Source organism: Argiope bruennichi, chromosome 4 (assembly GCF_947563725.1).
Source record: "Argiope bruennichi chromosome 4, qqArgBrue1.1, whole genome shotgun sequence".
Taxonomy (NCBI): domain Eukaryota; kingdom Metazoa; phylum Arthropoda; class Arachnida; order Araneae; family Araneidae; genus Argiope; species Argiope bruennichi.
Window position 1 is genome coordinate 70,109,971 of NC_079154.1, and position 13,784 is coordinate 70,123,754.

General features: G+C 29.4%; 1 protein-coding gene and 1 long non-coding RNA gene across 2 annotated transcripts in view; one reads left to right on the plus strand and one right to left on the minus strand.

Annotated features, from left to right (window-relative positions):
- Positions 1 to 6,445: 6,445 nt before the first annotated feature.
- Positions 6,446 to 11,691, minus strand: LOC129966821 (stress-associated endoplasmic reticulum protein 2-like). Its single transcript, XM_056081399.1, has 3 exons — positions 11,485 to 11,691; positions 8,695 to 8,767; positions 6,446 to 6,513 (listed from the first exon to the last, which is right to left on the minus strand). Exons 1-3 carry the CDS (start codon positions 11,566 to 11,568, stop codon positions 6,476 to 6,478), a joined length of 195 nt encoding a protein of 64 aa, XP_055937374.1. The 5' UTR covers positions 11,569 to 11,691; the 3' UTR covers positions 6,446 to 6,475.
- Positions 11,692 to 12,430: 739 nt separating this feature from the next.
- The window catches only part of LOC129966938 (uncharacterized), a 91,084-nt gene continuing 89,730 nt past the window's right edge, over positions 12,431 to 13,784 (plus strand). The window contains exon 1 of the long non-coding RNA XR_008784318.1: positions 12,431 to 12,530. This is a non-coding gene — a long non-coding RNA (uncharacterized LOC129966938). The remainder of the gene's footprint in view (positions 12,531 to 13,784) is intronic.

Consider the following 13,784-nt stretch of genomic DNA (forward strand, 5'->3'; position numbering starts at 1 on the left):
TGTTACTCGAATGCCAGGATGAGAAAGATTGTGAATATTTTCAAAAACTATTGAACGAAAAGAATTTGGAATGTACGGACGAGGTGAATTAGTAGATAAGTCACAATACAAGGTTACATCCTCTAAGGGAAAATATTGCTTTTCTATTTTACAATTTGAAGACTTCAGATATTCTTTAAGTTCAGAATCATTTAACTGTGCAAGTGAAATGTCATTAAAATTTAAATTTTTCTTTGAAATTGAATTGATTTCAATGCGAGACAATGCATCTGCAACAATGTTTTCTGTACTCTTGACATAACGAATATCGGTAGAAAACTGGGATATGAAGTCTAAATGTCTCAGTTGACGAGGTGAGCATTTATCCGGCTTTTGCTTAAAGGCTTCAGTAAGGGGTCTTTGATCAGTATAGATTGAAAATTCCCTACCTTCAAGCATGTGTCGAAATTTTTTTATGGAAGCATAAATAGCAAGAAGTTCTCTGTCGTATGTTGACCAATTAGTTTGACTTTTAGAAAGTTTCATTGAGAAGAATGCAATGGGTTCCCAAATTCCATTTGAAAGTTGATTTAAAGAGCTTCCGATAGCAAATAAGGATGCATCAGTCCACAGACTTAAAGGAGCTCCAGGAATCGGATGTTTGAGTAGGGTAGCTTCGGCAAGAGCTTTCTTAGCATTAGAAAATGCCTTGTCAGCTTCCTCAGACCATTGCAGAGTAGTTTCAGATTTTTTTGCTGGCCGTGGTGATTTCTTTTTGTTAGTATGGCCTTCAAGAAACTTAATCAAAGGTGATAATATGTGAGCTGCCTTGGGAAGAAATCTGCGGTAAAAATTAAACATACCCAAAAATCTACGAAGTTGAGTAAGGGTAGTGGGTCGTGGGAATTCTTGAATTGCACTAACTCGATCAGGAATTGGAGAAATACCTTCTTTGGAAACTTTAAATCCTAAAAAATCTAGGGTAGGAACACCAAATGTACACTTAGAAGATTTAATTGTAAGTCCATAATGGTCTAATTTTGAAAAGAGAGCTCTGAGATGCTGTCTATGCTCTTCGATTGATTTTGAAGCAATTAATAAATCGTCAATAAAAGCATACACACCATCTAAATCTCTAGTAACTTCATCAATAAATCTCTGAAAGGTACTTGATGCATTGCACAAACCAAATTGCATCCGAGTGCTCTCGAAGAGTCCGAACGGAGTACAAATAGCTGTTTTATGAACGTCCTCGGGAGCAATCGGAATTTGATGAAAAGCTTTTACTAAATCAATATGAGAAAAAATTGTGGTTCCATGTAGTTCGCTAGTAAAATCCAAAACACTGGGAATCGGATATTTGTCCTTTTTGGTCTGAGCATTAAGAGCTCTAAAATCACCAACAGGACGCCAATCGTCACTTCCCTTTTTCGGAACCATATGTAGAGGAGAGGCATAATTGCTGTTGGATGGCCGCATATGGCCTAAATCCAACATATGCTGAAATTCCATTTTAGCGATTTTTAAGCGATCGGGTGCTAGCCTACGAGGTTTTGCATAAACAGGAGAACCAAAAGTTTCAATATGATGCATAACAGAATGTTTTACAGTTTGGTTTGCACATGGAGCTTTAACAATATTAGGAAAATCATTCAATAACTTTGAAAAATCATCATTACAAAATACAGATTTTACAGAATGAACATCAGTATTATTAAGAATAGCATGAGCATTTATATGTGTATACATATCATTTAAACGACGATTTCTTAAATTAGGTTGCAAATTAAAATGATGTAAAAAGTCTGCACCAATAATTGCAGTTTTAATATCACAAACATAAAAAGGATAAACAAATTGTTTTCTTAAACCTAAATCTAAAGATAATAACTTCTGTTTATAAACATTTATAATGGAACCATTTGCTGCAAAGAATTTTTGAATCGGAGTACACAGTTTATCATTTCTAGTCGCAGGAATCAAACTACAATCACTGCCAGTGTCAACAAGAAAATTTACATTTGATTTTCTATCGCGAACAAAAAGGCGACGAGAACTACTGGGCGAGGCGTATGTCGCCGCTACTCCTTGCCGTTGTGATTTGGCTGATAATTGCAAGGCGGAATGCATTTTTGTGCTTTGGAGTCGTACTTCCGATGATACCAACAGATATCATCATTACTGGCAGGGCTTTTCCGTCGAAAACGAGGTTGGCGATTCCGTGAATGACTTCTGGAATGGCGACGCATCTGTGCAATTTCTTTACGCAACATTTTAATTTCTGATAACAGTTCAGAATCAGCTGTAGCAGTTGCATTTGAAACAGCACTTACCTGGTTTGGTGTTATATCCAGTATTTTGTCGGCTATTTCAGAGGCTTTTTGAGGTGTCAAAGGTTGTATTGAGGCAAGAATCGATTGCACATTAGATGGTAGTTGCTGAAGAAATAATTCCAGTAAAAGAGAATCAGCAATATTGTGACTTTCGGCACGTCTTTGCATAATTCTTAACAGCTCGGACGGCTTTCTATCATGCAACTGCTCTCCAGCCAATAACTTACGAATTTCCTGAGATTTTGATTCTCCGCATCGGGAAATTATCTCAGATTTAAGTTGGCTGTAAGGGTCAGTTGCATCTGGCGAAAGAATGATATCGCGCACAGTTATCGCGATTTCAGGTGGCAAAGTGCTCACGCAGTAGTTGAATTTAGTGCGAGAAGCTGTAATTGGCTTTGGAATAGCCAATTCAAATGTTGACTCCACCATCGTAAACCAGAGGGAAGGGTCGGACGGAATGAAGTTAGGCATCTTCACCGCTGAGATTTCCTCCATCATGAAGTGCGCTTTCGTTTCAAAACGAAACTTAGTAAGATAATATTAATCAAATTAAATCAAAAGAGATGCGTGATTTCTTATCCGGGTCACCATTTGTGGTGATGTTCATGTAGAGTGTAGTGTAAAGCATTTCATCGCTATTAGAAAAATAAACTCTTTATTACACTATCAACTATCGGAACATCGCTGCTTAGCGCACGTATACACAGAACGGGGATTCCCCGGGAGAAGTATATACATAGATTGTATTAGGGAAAGTAGATAGGTAGCGCTTTAGAATGACATGATTAAAGATGGCGCTACGATCACTACAAGACCTTCCAAAAGTCAATATTTTAGATATCTGAAAATAATCGACTTATCATAAATAGTTGAACAAAGTAATATAGTTTCACTGTCTTTTTGATAAAAATCTGAGCAAATTCCTGACTGATCCGAATTTACTCATAGTTTCTTTTATTTTAAGGTACATTATGGATTACTTTTTCTAAACACGCTCCTTTTGTCCATATCTGCTCTAAATGGTTAAAAAAAGGGAAGAAGTAAAAGGATTTATAATAGATTGTGGCTCTTTAAAAAAAAGGGAAGGGAAGGGGGGGGGGCAAGAAACATCAATTATATTGTTACGAAGATTGAATTCTTATCATTCTTTCTTTGTCGTTTTCCAGTATTTGAATCATTATTTTTATCTTATTAACTTGCTGAATGTAATAGAATCAAACCTCGCTTAATGAGTATTTCTAATAACGAGGAAAATGAAATGTAAAAAAATTGCCCTCTTAAAGAGTGATGTTTCGCAGAACGAGTGGCTGCGAGACATCATATGTAGGATTGGGCAGTATCTTGGATATGAGCCTGTGTAAAGCATTTGCTTGAAAAGAATCCTAATTTCTACACGAAAAAAGCTGTTTCCGGTTAGCGTTGTCGGCTACGACACCGAGGTGCTTGAGCAAGTATCTGTGAAGCCTAATTAAACGACCTGGCTAAGATTATGGGTTAGAAGTGTATAGCAACATAGTCATTCAAAGATTATACCCAGAACTACCGAAGAGCTTATGAAACTGTACTCCGAGTCATCACTAAATGTCTGGAGAGGGGAAATAATAGTATTAGAAGAGTAACAACGTTTCAATAAAATAAGGGATATGATGGAAGCATTGGAAATAATTGCATAATGCAATATATATGAAGACGATTAAAGCATTTGAAATAATTGCATAGTGCAATTAATAGTATTACCCTAATCGGGCAGTAATGCTGTGTATCCTCTTCAAAGCTTTTCGAATGTCTTTAAACATTTTTTTTTTGTGAAAAAGCATTGTAAATAATAAATTTATAAGAGTATTTTTTCATTTACTCCTATGGAGAAATTTTTTTTTTTTTGCTTAACTGATGTTTCGCACTAAGAATAAAATTCAGGAACGAATTTTACTTATTAACAAGATTTCACTGTATTTATTCATTCGATAATTAAAATAATTTTGCAAGGCAAAAATCCTTTCTTTTTTTAGCACGAATATTACTTAATGTAAGTATTTGTGCATACGAATTACAGGTATAAATTTTATAAATTCATCCACTGACTTCAAAGCATATTAAACTAATAATTTAGGTAACAAAAAAAAAGTGCACTTATAAAAGAAAATTATTGTTAATAAAAATAGTTAATCTCGCATATTTTAATTCATAATTTAAAAAATCACATCAGAGAAGTTCATAAGCGATTCTTTCAGGGATCCCCAACATTGCTTAATCTGCCCTTGCACACATCTGTCAAATGATGGTTAAATGCAGGATTTCATAATTGGATTGGCTTAAAAGGAATTTCTTCCTGGATCACCAGATTTAAAACTTCAATTTTATTCATGGGATCACTTATGTTCTTTTGTATATTAAGATAAATCGTACACAGAACGATTTTTAAAATTCGATTTTGAATTCGAGAAATCTTATCTTGATGCCACAAATGATAAATGGTTCGATTTTTAGCTTAAGGCTAAACTTAGAGGTTAAAATGATAGTTTATATACAAGTATTGTTAGAAACAATGCAATTATGTAAAGGTGTCAAAGATGCAAGAATTAATTTCATAAAAGCTTCAATTATTACATCAATTATTGACCTTTTCTCGGATTGCATTATGAGTTAAACATTTTTTAAATCAGCCCTTTTATAATCTATAGTAATATAGTAATTTCCTTTTAATATAATTGCAAATTTTATAGACAGAAGTTAAAACTTGTGTGAGTACATGAAAGAGTATGAAAAATATTTCATGATTTGGCACTTAGACTATAAAAAACTGTATAAAAAGAAATTTTTTTTTAAGCTCTTTAGAATCAGCTTCTACAGAATTTAATGCATTCATAAAATTGCATACCTTATTTAATGCAACTGTCTAAGTGTAAAATTTCAAGAAAAATTGTTCTTTGTGTTCACTTATTCTACAGTTTGGGGCACTCTGTATGTTATAAAAAAATTCTCGTTCTCATTTAAAATTTTAAACATTGAAAAAAATTTGAAACTATTAAAATGAGTACAAACATCAAATTCGAAAATGAGAAGAATAATGAATATTACTTCTGATATAAGTTTATCTTGAAAAAATTGTATGGAACTTTCTCTTGAGAAATGCTATAAGTTAATTCTTTGTAATTGCAAAAAAGCCGACAGATTTAAGTGTGGAATGGCGAACAATAGCAGAAAAAGCTCAATTACATTTGAGTATGGTTGCAATGAAACCATAAGTTGCAAAGCCACAACACATAAAATTCATAAAAATTAAATATCAGGCAACATATATTCAATTTATGCACATTCATAATAAAACTTACACAATAGAATATCACTTTCAATAATTTAATACATACCAGCAATAGTAGAGGATTAAATGTCCTGAGAATTTCTTAATTATGAATATTACTGTTAACAATGATAATTCAATTAGTCAAGACTCTCCCTTTTACAATATTTTCATGAATCTGTTTTCAATAGTTCCAAGACATTCATTTAATTATTACTGCCAAAATTAGGTGTCCCAGTTAATTTGCAACTTCATTATTCAACAAGAAATAAGCCAAAGGATTATCTATGGAATGCTACTTATTTTATTAGTATAAAGTGAAAAAAATCTATAAAAGCCTATAAATATTAACTAATTCACAATCAAACTTCCATACAGCATAAAAAATCTTTTATTCAGGAAGGAAAAATGGTTCTTTGTACAATGAAAGAAGTCAACGATAAATGCTTCAGTAAAAATTAGTATGTTAAGTTTCCCAATAACCTTAACAAATGCATTCATTCTGACATACACAATTCAAACTACATGTTGTCAATATTTCATAATGTTGATTTTGACTAATTACATTTTTGTGTCTAAAAAATGGAATTTCCAGTAAAATTCTAAAAGTGATAAGACCCATTTATTCAGTGAATAGCAATAAAAAAAATGAATTCAATTTAGGATTAAAAATTTATAGCAATACTTTTGGAACCATTCATTTTAATATCTTAAAATACAGAAAATAAAATATTCAAGATAAAAAAAAAACAAGTTACAAAACAAAATTTTATTTAAAGTGTTGTGTTTAGAAATAAGTAAATATTTGTATAAAGGCTTCTGGTCCATTTTTCTGGAATATAAATTTTGTTTTATTTCTTCATCCAAATCTGATACTCTGTATCAACTGGAACACAGCTAAAAAGTAAAAAACATTTTAAGCAAAATAAAACTTTAAAAAGATCTACAAATTTAAAGATTAAAAAAAAAAAAAAAAATGTATATTTCCTTCACTGAAAACTAAAATATTAAAATGCTCATAAACGAACAAAAATATACTCTATACTTTTATTCATAAAATAGAATAAGAAACTTAATGAAAAGAAAATTAGTATTCTTACTTCTATATCTAAATATGAATTGTAAATTAACTGTTTCACTATAAAAATTTCAACCTTTATTTAAGTTTTCATGTATTGAAATTAAAAAATAAAAATAAAATTGTGATAATATATTAATCTATAATAAAATAATACTGCATACTATTTTCTTGCTTCAGATATATTCAAGCCTGTTAAAAAGCATCTTCATAATGTTTAAAGTGCTCGATTTTAAAAAAATTTCACAAGACTTCTATCTTCTTAAGCATTAGTTTTCCGCTGAAGTTACTTGAAAAATCTATTTTGGAACCGACCTTAGTTATGAATGATAAGGGACAAAATTTATATATGATGCATTTTTTCACATCAAAATGTTAAGTAGATGTTTGGTGCATGTAACATGCATTAAGGTTGTAAACGCAGTGAACATTTGAAGGATTTGAACAAAGAAATAGTAACAATAAGTTTCAAAACTAGGTCAAATTAACAAAGTCATTAACCCCATTCTATTAAAATAGAACTGAAAATTATTGTTCTGTTCTTTTAATTAAAAAATAAATAAAAGGAATATGATAAAAATTAAACTCAAAAATTGATAATTTGCATATATAATTAAAATGAATAGTTATGGCTGTAGTTAAGTTACATACAAATAGAACAAAATAAGAATTTCAAATTTGTTTTATTAGGATTATCTATTATAAATTAGATCCTTTCATTAACTTTGGCCATTATTTAACTTAAATAGAAGTCATGTCTCTATATACAAGTCAATACTATATACATTATGCAAAGTTTTTCTAACATTTCTGGCAAAGAAAAAGGTATTAGCATAAAAGTCTAATGATTAAAGTAGGGGGGGGGGGTGAGGAAACAGATCATGCATAAAAATTCATGTTTGCCCTCATTTCGCAGTGAAGGGGAAAAAAAAAAAAAAAAAAAAAAAGCAGTCTTAACAAAATTTGCTTGTATACTTCCAATCCACAAGGTTAAATGTGCAGCTGTTTAAAAAGACATTTACGATCCACCGCACATGAAATAGTTATATTTCACAAAGAATATTTATGCAGCTGTTTTTAATGAAACAAATATTTACTCAAGCACATTCTTTACGATCATTTACAGTTATGAAATGTTGAATTTCTTATTCTAACAAAAATATCCTCTAAAATTTCTTTGGCATAGTTAAGTTTAATTCTATCTTTTGAAAGAAATGTTAATAAAAAATAAAATTTGCTGCTATGTTTTAAACATCCTTGAACCTGAAGAACAAATTTTAACTATACATATCAATTGGAACAAAAATACATTGAACTAAATAGATGAAATTTGAAATTTCTTAACACCCAACAGATTTTTTGCCACATTTTGGACAAAATCTACTGGAAGTTTTTCATTCCATATACATGTAAATGCTACTAAAAATAAAAATGTAAAGCTAGATAGATAGGATTCATCAATGGGTTGACCATTTTTCAATCAACTTATAAACAAGATAAATCAGAAATCTACTAACTTGGATTAATGAAATCCGAAATGTAATCTTGTAATCAAGATATACATCTATATCAAATTCTAGTTTTAATTGTTTGAAAATAAAGTATTTAAATTGGATATTCAGTTTTCATTACACTAGGAAGTACTTAACCATATAATATAGATATATGTTAAAATTAGAATATTGCGAGGAATTGAGGAAGATAGTGTGCGTGGAATTTTATAATATTAATAGTATTAGAATTAATATTGCTTTAACACTACATGAAGTCTACTTTGAGATTGATCTCAATCTTAAATCAAGATCAGATAATGAAATCAGCAACCAACATCCTTTTCCACAACAAGAAGATTTGGATATTGATAGAATTAATATATACTAGACCATATAAAAGACTGCCATCAAGCTACAGTAAGATTATTATAAACAGAATCATACAGAAGAAATTAAATATTAAATTCTATTATATGCTTCAATACATTAAACTATATTAATACTTACCAGATCCACAGACAACAAAGATGAACAATCCTAGCAGCCATGGTCCAACTGCATACTTTTCATCTTGAGCTTTCTGTAAAATAATAGGATGTTAGAAGAAGCAAGAGAAGTCACAAACAAGCAAAATAAAATCATTACATCTATCAGAAAAACAAAAGTAATTCAAATTTACTTATAAAGCTTTTTGCAGAACATACATTGGAAAACAGTTGTTTAGTCTTTACTTTTTTTGATTGTCAGCAAATAGCATTTTTACAGATTTTCAAATAGAAGAGATGAGACTATAATGCATAATGAGAATATGGTTTATTGAAAAATTCAAGTATTAACACAATACATGCAGCACACTCCCAGGATTTGTATACTTTTCAACATTCTAGAAGCATGCTAGGCAAACAATAGGATGCATATGCACATTTTTAATCTGCATTTGGTATTATACTTACATAAAGTATTCTTAAATATTACTATATATTTTATACAGCTATTTATTATATAAGATTTTATACATTTTAAAAAGCTGTTTCCTTGCAAATTAGAACACGAACTTTGAAATAACAAAACGTAGAATAAAAACCTTCATAAGGTAGGGTAAACGATCGGCACAGATCTACTGATGTACTAGCTACTGACCGATTGTTTCCATATGCTTGGCAGACATTGTTATTTTGCTAATTATTTGCCATAAGAATACATGCTTCATTATCCTAGTAATATAACAAAAATATTTGCCTCTGATTGGTTATGCATGTATTCAGATGCAAAAAACATGAAAATGAGATACCTCGTGACCCAGTTACAATGTTTGGCCTGCTAAAAATGAGAACTCCTGTGACCTGTATGAAATGTATTATGATGTTCAAAATAGCATTTTATTAACAGTTTTAATAAAATTTACATAGTACATAACTTGAATTTATGATTATGCTCCATAATTGATATTTCAGAACTTGCTGGGCAACTACAAACAAGCCAAACAGTTGTACTAGAAGCTGTTTGATTTGATTTGTGAAATAATTGTTAGTTTTTAATTTTGAGTTGTATATCCTACAGGAACCTAAAAAAAGGGTGAAAAAAATTTTAGTAAAATTTTTAACAAGAATTTATTTTTTCATATTACACAAGTGTAGAATTACCGGCTTATCTTAATATGCTATACATACATACATATATATGCTTTTTGTGTTTATTTTATATTCTCACCATTTTGCCTTCTTTTTATTTAAATAAAAAATAACCAAAAAAGAATTTTTCTTTATTTTCACATTTAGCCACCAGAGCACATATAATTTTTGACTGCCTTTCATTTTGGTACTGTACCAATTATTTTTAAATTTAAATCATTCGCCAATACAGTTTTGAAACACGGCTATGCAAGAGTCGATTAAATCCTTTTGTGAAAAGTAGAAATTTTCTAAATACTTTAAAAGTGATTACAGCCCACAAAGATGCAAAAATAAGATATTAAAAATAAATTCTCAATAAAAAAGCAGGCACTACTAAAATTAAGTTTTTTTCTCCCCCATTAGCAATTAAGCTTGCTTCTTACAGTTGAGAATTTAACAGCCTTCAGCAACATTAACTTCTAAATAATAATTGAATTTATCTGCTCAAATTTAGATTTTTTTAACACTTGTAAATATTAAAATGACTAAAAAAAGAAGGAATGTAGAAATTTTATTTTGAATCTAACAAAGATAAAAACATTACTTTTATCATTGAAAATAACAAAATAGACACTTTACTATAAAACACTACTAGTCATTAAAATTTTAATACGATTTATATAGAAACTATTTACTAAACTGCTTTCATGCTTACTTTTTTCAGAGACATTTAAAAATGTTACATGTAATGGATCTTGCGGCTTTACAATTTGTAAGACATTTTGAAAGAAATAAGTTAATTTTAAGAATCCTACCCGATTTGAGTTTCCATGTCTAATATTTATTTCATAGAGATTTAAATCCAAGATATTAATTTGCATATTTTGACTTAATAGAAACATTTTGATGATTGATAAATGAATTTTAAAAACTACTTATAAATTCAAAGAAGCCAAATACCTTATATATATTGAATATCAAAAAAATTAAATATTTCAAGCAATTGAGAATTTTTTTTCTAACAAGCATTCACTCGTATCTCCCATGCAGCTTACATTGGATAAGATCCGTCTTACAATAATAAAAATGGAAGGAATAAAAAATATTTCCATTATGTTTGAAGTTCACACTTAAATACATAAAATTATTTTCGAATTTTTAAAATATTTCCTAAATTTTAATGTTATTCATTTAAAGTAGTCGAATTTCTTTCAAATTCTTTTGAAGTATTTACTAAAACCTATATATTTCATATCCAACATATGCTAATTTAAATGGACAGAATCGCAATGTTTTGGTATTATATCTCGATATTTTGTTGATACGCAGGCAAAAGATAAGCAAATAAACATTAATTTTACCATATGTCGAAAGAAATTTCGAGTAATTTCTAATTAATAATCATTCTGATATCACATTTATCTTCGTTACTTGTATTGAATCCAAGAATGGAAATGGGATTTTATAAACATAATTCCACGCTGTCAGATGGCAAATATATTTTCGAGGAACACAAATCTTTCTAATCAGCAAAATTAATAAATAAAAGTTTAATTAGAAGATTAAACAACATGTAATTAGAAATTTTCTTAATTAGAAAACATATTTAATGCTAGAAGAAAATAATTTGAAGATTGCTTAGACACGTATGTTGCATTACCCAATTTTGTTAATTAGTACTTACGGATGTTTTAGGGACATTCCCTCGTTGAGTAACGTTTTTGCTTGCCTTTTCATTAGCAATGCGCATTCGTTGACTGTTAACCATTTTTAAAAGTTAGAAAATTAAACTCTACACTAATAACCTAAACACAACAGAGTGCTACAATACACGTAGTCACAATTACAATTTACAAGTGCCAACTGCGCGATGTTGACGTGTTTAGGAACAGAAATGAGCAAATTCAGGTGGTTGCAGTGTAACTGTACGCCTCGTGTAAACTTTTTTACCTGTTTAATATCTTGCGTTTTGAAATAGAATAAAATATTCATTGACCTTTTCATTAAAAATGATAAAAAAAATTAAGGAAAGTATGAATATTTAGTAATCAAATTTATGTATTTTTGATTGCTACTGTTTTTAAATGCTCGACTAATAATTTTATGAAAATGGATGGAATTTGGAGTATTAACAATCTGAAGAGCATGCGATGATTGTTAAAAAACACTGCAGTTCAATGTAACTTTTCAGATAATCTTTTTTTTTTTTTTAATATTTTGAATTATTTTTTATATATTTGCTAAAAATTTCAATAGCATCAAATCTTTTTGATAGTATTATACAATAAATGATTGATACTGAGTTCCTGTTATTCGGGTTCCATCTATCAGGAAGACAAAAAATAACTGAGGACTGTCTGTTAATTGAAACAATGAAACCATTTTGCACATAACTACATATTGACAAGCTGAGCTTGTTGTCGCATTTCTTTTTTTTCTGTAAGATACGCAATCGATTCCAAAACTAAAATTGCCCAACACACTTCAGGTATGTCACCAAAAATTGGAGTTCACAAAGAATCAGAAATAAGGAAGAGTTGCCGAATTTGGACCATCGTCTGAATAGGACTGATTTCGTAACATCAATTCTTCTAGATATTTGGCAACTTATGTTGCAGCAATATAGAGGTGGAAAATGTACCATGTTACAGTTGTTGAATAAATGTTTACATTCATATATACTAATTAGATATTTTAACAAAAGAGTTATGGAGCCTACTGTGTTTTAAAGTAAGTAGCTTTTATATCCTCAGAGAGAAAATTATTTTTAAACTTGGTATTATAATTTTATCAAAACACTTTGATGGTAAAATTTGAATAATCATTTTCTTGTTTGCTGAAAGTTGTTTAGACTGTAGAACAATTGAATGGTTTAAATTAATGGAACTGTTAACCTGATCTAGAAGAATTGCTCATGAATAGATATAATCATTGGCAGTTTTCATAAATTGGACGTGGAAAAAGTTCCCTCCGTCCAAAATATTAATTAAATCAAACATTGATTAGAAACAGAAACAAAAACTATGTTTTACTGCTAAAGGGGGGGGGGACACCAAAAGCAAATGTCATGAGGGCCATTATTAGCCCATTAGAAAAGTTGAGGAGATGAGAAAAATACGTTTTTTAAAAACCTCTTAAAATTTAAAAGGTTTTCACAGAAATATAAGAGAAATTAGATGCAGTTTTTTTTTTACAATTTTTATTTGAGGATTAAAATGTATAATTGTAAATAAGATTAATAGAAATAAGATTGTTTCATGTTATTGTATATAAGTTATTGTTATTTGTAAATAAGTAGACGAAATAAGATTTGTTTTCTGTAAAGTAGAGATTTTATGGTCCTCAAATATTTGTTTTTTAATGGATTATTTGTCCATTCTCGGATCTTTTCAGAAAAGGGAAGACGGTAATATCGGTTAATTCCATAGGTTGTCTCGGGAACTTATATGGATGAATGGAAACAAGATGTCATTGCCTTCATATTCATACTAGGATATACTTTTCTTCTGAAGTTTGTGAAATTACGATTAAAATTTATTTCTATTTACAAAAAGTATAAAAAAACAAAAAACAAAAAAAATGGTAAAAGGAGTACATCAGTTATCAGTATTTAGAATTTTTATAGATAAGAAGGTAATGCATTTTTTTTATTATTGTTCATATTTGTGATTTTTTTTCCAGCTGATCAAATAACGTATCCATTAAATCTACCTAATTTTTTTTTATAGTTTGGATGAATGGAATTAAAATACTTGCTTTCTGCTTTATAATTCGAATAGCTGTTTCATGTAAATAAGTGTTCTATATTTTTTAAATTTAAGTTCCAACTTTAAACTAATAATGTATCAAATTTACTGAAACATTTTTGGGAAATTTTAACTTTAGTTTTTGATATATATATATATATCCTTATGAGGATTTTCGATGAAAATGCCTCCAATATTTAATATCATTTTGAAATTATCCGTACTGCTTTTAAAAGCG

What these genes read in the sequence shown, in the direction of transcription:
- LOC129966821 (XM_056081399.1), bottom strand. Translation starts at nt 11,568, where the DNA reads ATGGTTAACAGTCAACGAATGCGCATTGCTAATGAAAAGGCAAGCAAA. An exon ending in GGAATGTCCCTAAAACATCC is followed by an intron (nt 8,768 to 11,484) that starts GTAAGTACTAAT and finishes ATTATTTTACAG; the next exon opens with AAAGCTCAAGATGAAAAGTA. An exon ending in CTTTGTTGTCTGTGGATCTG is followed by an intron (nt 6,514 to 8,694) that starts GTAAGTATTAAT and finishes TTTACTTTTTAG; the next exon opens with CTGTGTTCCAGTTGATACAG.